The sequence below is a fragment of the Populus euphratica genome, unplaced genomic scaffold (assembly GCF_000495115.2).
Source record: "Populus euphratica unplaced genomic scaffold, PopEup_1.0 scaffold85.1, whole genome shotgun sequence".
Lineage (NCBI taxonomy): Eukaryota > Viridiplantae > Streptophyta > Magnoliopsida > Malpighiales > Salicaceae > Populus > Populus euphratica.
The window spans coordinates 704191-714774 of NW_011499898.1; the positions used below are offsets into that span (position 1 = coordinate 704191).

A 10584-nucleotide genomic window follows, 5' to 3' on the forward strand; every position below is an offset into this window, starting at 1 on the left:
TTTTTAATTATTTGAAAAGTGGGGCCTATCAATGACATCGAGGGTTTTTGGTATTATCTCTTCGAGAAGAGAATATAAATTGGTTGATCCATTGTGCCCACTAGAAATCCATTTCTAGGAAAAATAATGCCATACAACCTTATACGCGCAGTGGTATTTTTAGAGCTTCTGTGGGTTCTATACAGCTTACATTGGGGCCTATAAATCACCCCATTCTTCAGTCCCCTTCCCACAGCCCATCTCCCTTCTCTTCCTCTTCGTCCTTTGACTTTGTTTTCTCGAATATCCCCTGCCTTTACAGCTGAGATTATGCACAAGTAGTCTGGTATACTGTCTGTAATTTTCCCTTTTGCGTGTGTGATTTTTTGTTGGGTTATGGCCCAATGGGTAGGCTTTGAAACCCGAGTTGCTGGCAGTATGATTAATTGTCTTTTCGACTATGCACTTGAGAGTTAAGACTTGTAACTCAGCCGACCGGAGTCTTGGCTCCTTGAGTGTCAATGCTCAGGAACCAGGAACCAGGAACCACAAACCCAGAGACAAACTTTTTAAATTAAAAATATATATATTGTTTAATTGTTACACCCATTAAATAGTACACACTCTCTCTCTCTCCACCCCCCCCCCCCCCCCCCCCCCCCCCCCCCCCTCCCTCTGTAAAGTTTAGGGTCCTTTTATATATATTTCATCAATTCACAACCCTACAAACCCACCAACATTCTCACTCTTCTCTCTTAAAAAAATGCATATTCTTCACCCCATTACCCTTCTTCTCTCCCTTTCCTTCGTCTCATTGCTCAATGTAAGTAAGCCTATCCTCTACGCCCGCGTCCTCCTGACTGCTGCTTTCAGTCTTGTTCTCTCTTGTCTGTTTTATGTTTTAGATGCATGATTCTCATACAAATTATTGGTTAAAACTTGCTGTTTATTTCTCAAATCACAATGCATTGCAGGTGAATTATTCAGCGGTTGGCAGTGGAGATTCGCCAAACGGTGAGAGCCCATTTACACCCAAGGCATCTCTAGTTCGGTACTGGAAAAAGGAGATCCACACGGTTTTACCAAAATCTGGTTTTCTCATCTCCAAAGCCTCCCCGTTGAATCCTGTCGATTTGGCAACATTTGCTAAACTCGCCTCCCAAAATGCTCTCTCCGCTCAACTCCCAGCCTTTTGTTCCTCTGCCAAACTCTTCTGCTTCCCTGATTTGTCTCCTAGTCTTGAAAAGCATGACCATGACTCCCATTTCGCTATCTATAACAACAAGAATTTCACCAATTACGGCACTGATCGAGCCGGTGGAGCGGACTCTTTCAAGAACTATTCCGATGGTGACAATATCCCGGTCGACTCGTTCCGTCGGTACGGCCGCGACGCCGCCGGTCACGGCGAAACGTTTTCCAACTATGCCCCTGAATCCAACGTTGTTGACCAGAGCTTTAACACCTATGGCGCTAGTGCGACTGGCGGCACTGGAGAGTTCAAGGGGTACAATGTGGAGGTAAACAACCCAAATCTTCGCTTCGCTTCCTATTCTGATAGTGCTAATGGGAAGGGCCAGAAGTTCTCGACTTACACAGAGAATGCGAATGCTGGACCGGGTCAAGCGTTCACCAGTTATGGGAAGAACGGGAATGGAGTTCCCAATGAGTTCTCTGGTTATGGGACGGGCTCGAATGTGATTGGTTCAGATTTCACCAACTATGGTGAGACTGCCAACGGGGCTAATGATACTTTCAAGTCTTACGGATTTGATGGGAATGTTCCACAGAATAATTTCGTGAACTATGGCGATGGTGGGAATGCTGGTGTTCATAGCTTCGCCACTTACAGGGAAAAATCAAATGTTGGGGATGATTCCTTTCAATCTTATGCCAAGAATTCGAATGCAGAGAAAGCCAATTTCGCCAATTATGGAAAATCCTTCAATGAAGGGACTGATAAGTTCTCTGGCTATGGGAATGGAGCCATGGGGCAGCGGATTGGGTTCAAGATCTACGGAGTAAACACCACTTTCAAAGACTATGCCAATAAGAAGGACGTCACTTTTGCCGGGTACACTAGCGCAAGCACTGCCGATGCTTCAATGAAGGTAACCAGTGACAGTGTGGTAAAGAACAATAAGTGGATAGAGCCCGGAAAATTCTTCCGGGAGTCGATGTTGAAGAAGGGAAGTGTGATGCCAATGCCGGACATTCGAGACAAAATGCCCAAAAGATCCTTTCTGCCTCGCTCCATCATCTCCAAATTACCCTTTTCCACCTCCAAAATTTATCAGCTGAAGGAAATTTTTCATGCTAGTGATAATTCAAGCATGGAGAGGATCATTTTGGATGCTCTTGAAGAGTGTGAGAGATCACCCAGCCCTGGCGAGACCAAGCGCTGTGTGGGCTCGGCCGAGGACATGATCGATTTTGCAACCTCTGTGTTAGGCCGCAACGTGGCTGTCCGTACGACGGATAACGTGAACGGTTCGAAGAAAAACATCATGATTGGATCGATCAAAGGGATTAACGGTGGGAGAGTGACCAGGTCAGTCTCTTGTCACCAGAGCCTCTATCCTTACCTGCTCTATTACTGCCACTCTGTTCCTAAAGTGCGGGTGTACGAAGCGGACGAAGCCGATCTTTTGGATCCAAATAGCAAGGCCACGATAAATCATGGTGTTGCCATCTGCCACTTGGATACATCTTCTTGGAGCCCCACCCATGGAGCCTTTTTGGCCCTGGGTCCGGGTCCGGGCCGGATCGAGGTCTGTCACTGGATTTTTGAGAATGATATGACTTGGACCATTGCCGATGCTTAATTTAATTAATTAAGCAAATGTTTTTTTTTTCTCTCTAATTTGGGTTGGAACCGTTTGCTAAGATAACTTAGCTGCTGGCTCCACCCTGAAAGCTGGTCGAATTGGTCTATTTATTTCTTTATGGCTTACTTCTTTTTATCTTTATGAGTGAAATTATTACTATGTTTTGCAGTTTTTTTTGGAAGATGTTTATTATAATTATTGCCAATTATACATAAAATGTATCATTGACAATGAGCTTATCAGTAAATCTTGTACCAAATGTTTAATTTCTACTCATATCCCTTGTAATTTATCCCTCTCCTGAGAATATTATTTTTGTTTTTTTAAATACATCGCTAATAATAAATGAAATATCTATAAAAATAAACCATGCTTGTTTGATAACAATTATAGTATAATTTATATTTTTATTAAAAACATCAAAACAATAATTTGAAATAAAACTGATCGGTTGCACCATAATCATAACCTTTAAGGTTATGCTTGTTTTTGTGTTTTAAAATTTTTAAAAAAAATTAAATTTTTTTATTTTCTTTACTTCACATTTATATTTTTAAAATATTTTAAATTATTTTGATATAATAATATCTGAAATAATTTTTTTAAAAAAATTATTATTTTGTATAATAATATCTGAAATAATTTTTTAAAAAAAATTATTATTTTAATATATCATGTAAAAAGCAATCTCAACTATTTCATAAACACGCTAACTAAATTTTTTTTCTAACACTAACAGCTCATAACTAATATAAATATATATATATATATATATGATACTTGCAACAGGTTTTGATTTTTAATTTTTGTATAATCTTCACGGATGATAATGGAAGAACACTTTCAAAATTAATTGCTTCATTACAGATTTATATGATTTTTTTACTTAAAAGTGGTTACCAAACTATATATCCACATGCTTAATCTCTAGAAGTACAAGACAAAGGCTTTAAAACCTAACCATGTAGCAGTTAGCAAGCAATCTGTGTATCCACATATTTATTGGATAATGCGGCGAAATGTGGCTACAGGAAAAAAAGATGAGGTGGTCCTTGGACCACCCAATTTGTGGTAACATTATTCAGCCCGGACAAACATCTTTCGGCACTATTGCATGTTTTTTTTTAATTTTTTTATATTATTGTATCAAAATAATTTAAAAAAAAACAAAAATATTTTTGGAATGTAAAAAAAAAAACTGTATCTATCATGCAAAGAAGCCTTATAAATGGTCTACAGCGAGCAATGTAGGCGCAGATATTTCTAAAATTTTATTTTTATATTATCGTATCAGAATAATTTAAAAATAAATTAAAAAAAATCAAAAGTATTTTTGGAATGTTAAAAAAAAAAAAAACTGTATCTATCATGCAAGGAAGCCTTATAAATGGTCTACAGCGAGCAATGTAGGCGCAGATTTTTGACAGATTTTACTGGTAAATGTTGGGTGCACAAACTTTCATGACATAACTGTGTTATTCAATAAAATAACACAATCAATCACTCACGGGATAGGCATGTGGATTCAGAACAGGTCAGTATTTGTGGGCGGCCATAGCACCTAAATTCAGCCAAGACAATTTTAAGTTTAATTAATATAATAAATGCTGGCACTGTATTTATCTAAGCTATGAAACTACCAGGTCTATTCGAGTCAAGGCTAGTGTCACTGTTCTGAAAAGTTAACCCCTCAAATTAATTATTTAAATAGATAGGTTAAATGGCAAAGTTTTGTAAAAACTAATTCAAAACAAAAATCAAGGGTTTTATTGACCAGCTTTTAATCTAGGTTAGAAGTTAATTTATATATTTTAATTAGTTCACGTAGATTTTTTTTTTTTAATTCAGACCAATCTATATCTTGAATCAATCAAATTCTATATAGACTTATTAGGCTAGATTGGGTTTTACAATGGGGAGGTGCGTGTATATTAGTCATGACAATCTTCTGCTCGAATATATGCTTAATTACAAGTTTTCATAATTATTAACAGATATAACATAGACTTTAAAAAACGTGAGGGGAACATTTTCCCTCCATAGTGGATTGAGACTAATGGGCATGGTAGATTCACTATGCTTTAATATATATATATATATATATATATATATAGTGTGTATTTCCAATCATTTAAAAAAAAACTTATAATATAACTTGGCTAACTTTTCAAAACTTAGAGACTAATAATACTAATATGAATTATATTGATATAGCATTACATAATATTATGATTTTTTTTAAATTATAAAAGCTAAATATATCAACAAGCTTTTGTTGATATTAAAACAAATGAAAATTTGATTAGCCAACTGAAAATTTAGAGGATAATGATACTAGTATAGATTATGTTGATATCAACATTACATAATATTATGATTTTTTATGGATCATGAAAACTAAAAATATCAATATAATTATGTTGATATTAGAATTACTGAGAACTTGATTAGCTTACCAAATCTTGAAGATTAATGATATTGATATGGATTATGTTGATATGGATATTACATAATGTTATGATTTCTTTAGGACTATAGAAGCTAAAAATATCAATGGATTTGTGTTGATATTAGTACTTTCAACTTTATATTTTTGAGAAATTAATTGTATGTTAAGAAGATTTGACTAAAGGAGAAATTTACATAATAAAAAAGTAAAGCATTGTATTTTAATTATTAAGATTAATATTTGTATAATTTAAATTTTTATATTTAATATAAATTTTTAGCTGGAGATATGCCTTTTTTACTATAGATATAGATAACTATTGTATTTTAATTATGCCTTTTTTACTATAGATATAGATAACTAGATGTTAGCTAATGTAAATCTTAATGCAACCAATGACCAAGTCCCTATGTTAAACTTTTGGATTCCCATGTAATAAAATTGATCTCATGAACTCCACTTGGCAATTATTCTATGTCTTGCGGTGAGGGGTATTAATTCATGTTTCTTATTGTGAACTTTACTTTATTATTCATTTTAGTTAATATTAGATAATGTATCATGCTTCCTATGAATTGAAAATTCTTTAATGTTTCAATCATGAATGGATATTATAATTATTTTGAAGTTTTTCTTATATCATGAATAAATATTCATATGGTCGCGTGTTGTGTTGTAGCTTGCTTTTAACATATAAATATAAGAAAGGGAAATAGAGTTGGGAAAAAAAAAAAAACATGACTTGTGCAATATTGTGATGATACTGATTTAGGGTGATTGGATTGAGTTTGAGAAATAATTTTTTTGAAATGTATGGGATTAGTTGATAACTTGGGTGTTATAAATATAGAAGAAATTCTACAAAAAATTTAATAAAATAAAAATAAAAATTTATTGATTTTTAATTAAAACTAAATCACATAAAAAAAGTTTTAAAATACAATTAAAAAAATATAATTTTTTTTGTAATTGAGATGATAAACAACAGAGTGTTGTTAAGCAAAAGTTAATTAGGCATCCAGCATTTTAGTCTTGTAAAGCAAAAGTTAATTAGGCATCCAGCATTTGAATTAATAAATCTCAATCTAGTACCAAATTCGTGACCCTTTTTAACAATTAAGTAACGATAAGTCTTCCAAAGAATTTAACATAAAAAAACAGGCGTGTTTATGAGAAATTAGCATTATTAAATTAATCACCCAACAAATTGGACAAAATTGATATGACCTTCTAACCAAATTGAAAAAAGAAAAGAAAAGAATCATTAAATAATTGAGCTTCAGTGCGTGACAACTAAGATAAAATTCCCGCCACAGATCGTTTGGTGGGGGAGTAGAGACGCGGTGAAGAAATGGGATGATGCCTTCCCGAGATAGCGCCACCCTTGTTCCCGCTCTTCTTCGCCATTAATGCCCCTTGCTAGCTCGGAGTCCAACCTTCCTATTGCTCCTTCTCCTAGCAAACTTTGACCAAAATTACTCAGAAACATTATTGCACAAAGTCGCCAGAGAGAGGATGTCTTATCATTTAATATTTAGGAGCCGCAGTTTCATATTCAACTACTGAGAGGACTGAGATAAAATAACATAATCCAATTGTATAATCCTGGAGGCTGAACATATATTTTATTATCACTGCTTGTAAAATAGATCAATTGAGCACTGCTAGGTACGCTCTAGAAGCTGATTTGGGCATGCGTATATTCAACCACTGCTCTCGTGTCCATGTCCATGTCCATGCCGGAGGTGGTAGCTCCACCTCTGGCGCGAGCAAGATCTTTTAATAAGATAAAAACTTTGACCTTATGGTCCTGACTAGCTATTTGTTGACCCGTGTTTAGTTGTGGTTCAGATATATTTTTATCAAAAAAGTTATATACATAGGTTTTTTTATCAAGTTTTTGTGCGTAAAAAAATTCAAAATATAAAGCAAAAAATTTACACATACATGTAATTAAATAAATAAATAATTATATATGTTAATAAATAAAAAAATAATCATTAATAACAGATAAAAATCAAAATAGAAAAATAAAAAAATATATATAAATAAAAGATATTTAATCTCGCAATACATGTTTTTGATATGCTTGTGTTCAATAACATTGTTTGCTAAAATTATATTTTTATTTAACCAAATGATAATATAAATAGGCACACATGAAATTGATTAAATCAAATAAAAATAATATTTTATAAGGTTATACTTATTAAAAATATTATAAAAAAACATTTTTTATTCATATAAAACATAAAAATAAAATAATTACAGATAAATTAGAATAATTAAATATGTACAAAATAATTAAAAAATAACTGCTATTTAAAAAAGTTTAAATAAACAAAATTAAAGAGATAACAATTATTAATTTAAATCTAAATTAAAAATTTATTTTGAAAAAAAAAATTGTGCACTATTACGCTGGCAAGCCAAGCCAATGCATTTGGACTCTTATATTGTTTTTGTTATTTTTTCAAAAAAATATTCAAATGACACGTTATTTTATTGTGCTTAGATTCCAGCCATTGTAATGGTTGAAAAATTAGGGATGAAACTTTTTTGATTTAAAAACTCTTTTTAACTTAATACACTTTAAAAATACCTTAGGAATCTTGTTAAATTAATCAATGGCCTCAAAAACCCCAAAACCCTCCCCAAACCCAAAATCAACCATAAATAAAAAATATTCCTCAATTTAGATATGTTTTTCTAGGTACTTTCATCGTAAAACAACATTTAAATAAGACTTTTCTTATTATATGAAACTATTTAACATGAAAATTAACTATATTAGTAGCCGAAACTGATGTCATTATAATTTTTCTTTCTCTACTACTAAAATCCAGTGACTTTCTCTCTTTTTTTTCTAATTAGAAAAAAAAAATCTTAACTAAAATTGATTTTTCTAAAACTTCAAAAATTAGAGGAACCCAATTCTTATAAATAGTAAAGATTAAGGACTAAGGTGAACATTTTGCCAAAAACGTTTCTAAAACACCACATATCCTCCTTGCGTGTATCATTTTAGTTCTTTTATCTTTTAATTTTGCCCTTTGTTAAAAAATTTAGCAAAATTAGCCTCCAATTAAGCCTTTATTAATACTAATATTAACATAACCCTATTGATATTTTTAGCTTTTATAATCCAAAAAAAATCATAATATGATATAATGTTGATATCAATACAATCTATGTTAATATTGTTAGCTTTCAAGTTTCAATAGGCTCATCAAGTTTTATTATAAATTTCTTTTATGTATTTTTTATTTAAAAATAACTTTGAAACAATTATAATCCAAACACCACGATTTCCATAAAACATACTCAATGTATTTTTATTTTTTATTTTTAATGATAGTAAATAAATCAAAAATAAATTCTATCTCGTATCATGAGATCTAACCAGAACAATATCTCTTATCATAAATCAAATATTATACTATTACCTTCCACATCTAATCTTGGATCATATAACACACTACTCAATCATTTACATATAATTATCATATTTTAATACTAAACATACATATAACAATTATTACATTTTCCACGTTACGAACCGGTTTAACTAACCTTTACATAGGATCTCAAGAATCGTTTCTTATTTTCAACACATCCATCTCATTATAATTGTTCATTACATATATATTTAACACAATAATACCAAACCAATTAAAAACTACCTATTTTATTTTAATGGCCTTTAGGCCGGGACTTAATATATATTAAAAAAAAACATAAATTCTTTGCCGTTTTTCTCCTTTAAATTTTGCATGAATTCATAAGTAGAAGGATCATCAAGATCCCACATATCCTCTAAATAACCAATTCGAAAAAAATATTCCTTCCCTTCCTTGGTACCTCTAGGCCGGCACCAACACTAAGGAAAAAGGGGTAATTATTTTTCTTAATTGCTTCAATTCTCACTTGTCCCAGCATTTATTTATGCTTATCAACATGATTTCAATGTAAATTAAATAATTGAAGCAATAATTTCTCAAATCTCTAATTCTCTCCATGAAACAATTATGCTCGACTACTAAACACGCCCAATTTAAATCAAACGATTAAAAAACAAGGGTTATTACCATATAATATGAAGGATTCAGAAGGAAAATGGGGATAAATGCTTGGTTTCTTCCCTTCTTTCCTTTTCCCTTCACTTTCCCCTAATTTTCCTTCTTCTCGGAAGCTTTAAACTCTCTAAATTAAGTAAATAATCTTCGTCGGTCTTCCAACACTCACTTTATCTAAATGACCTTTTATATGGTGTACGAAATACACACATTATCACAATACATTTTTTTTAAAAATCCTATATTTTGGTCTCTTTTTTTCTACTACCCGTAACTGAATTGACACTTAAATTTAATTATAAACAAAACTCTATATTTATTTATTTTTCTATCTCTATTTTTATTTATTTAATTATTTTAGGACAGGTACAAATAGTGTTTTGCATTGTGATTGATTTTACAATTATAATTATAATTTTTTTATATAAATTATAGTATTTTTAAGAAAAGTTTTAAATTTTTTTTTAGTATAATTTATATAAAATTGTTGTATATATTAATTAATTAAATATTTTTGAATGAATAATTAAAATAAAAACACAAATAGTACCGTTACGCATCACAGAAATATATGCAGCGATGTTTAAATAAAATATATGTTACAAACACAAGTAATATGCAACGTCCCGTGGTCGGTGCAGCAAAACTGGCTTCCATCCCTACGCTCAAGGCCACATGCATATGCAAGAGAACTGAAATCATCCAAAATGGCTTTTGGGGGTTTCCAGAATAATGGTTGAGTTTATTTTTTAAAGAATTTTTTGTTATTTAAAAATTTATTAAAATAGTATAAATTTTTAAAATAAAATTTAAAATTTATTTTTGACATCGATATATCATATCAAAAATATTAAAAAAATAAAAAATATATAATAAAAAATAATTTAATTTTTTTAAAAAAATATTTGCAAAACAATAAATCAACAACAGCGCAAAAAATGTTTTGAAGTAACAATGAATCTATTTTAATTGAATACTTTTACAGAACGGTGTCCAAATCAAGGGAAAACGACGTTCGAGTAGATGAAAAATTGCAAAATCACATGCGAACAGTATTATTAATCTTTTCTATTGACCTCCTCGATGAATTTAGATGTTGATCTTTTCCGGCCTCCTGGTTTAGGCCCTTTGCTCTCCTGGCTCAACAAAACAAAGATCCCCTTTTCGGATTTTTTTTAACTCGATTAAAGCTAAACCTGTTCTAAATTCAAACAGGTCACCATAAAAAAAGAATTACTTTGTTGTTTTAATA

At 31.4% G+C, this 10584-nt stretch overlaps 1 protein-coding gene across 1 annotated transcript; it reads left to right on the forward strand.

Annotated features, from left to right (window-relative positions):
- Positions 1 to 648: 648 nt before the first annotated feature.
- Positions 649 to 2983, forward strand: LOC105132369 (probable polygalacturonase non-catalytic subunit JP650). Its single transcript, XM_011035833.1, has 2 exons — positions 649 to 802; positions 954 to 2983. Exons 1-2 carry the CDS (start codon positions 743 to 745, stop codon positions 2802 to 2804), a joined length of 1911 nt encoding a protein of 636 aa, XP_011034135.1. The 5' UTR covers positions 649 to 742; the 3' UTR covers positions 2805 to 2983.
- Positions 2984 to 10584: the final 7601 nt, after the last annotated feature.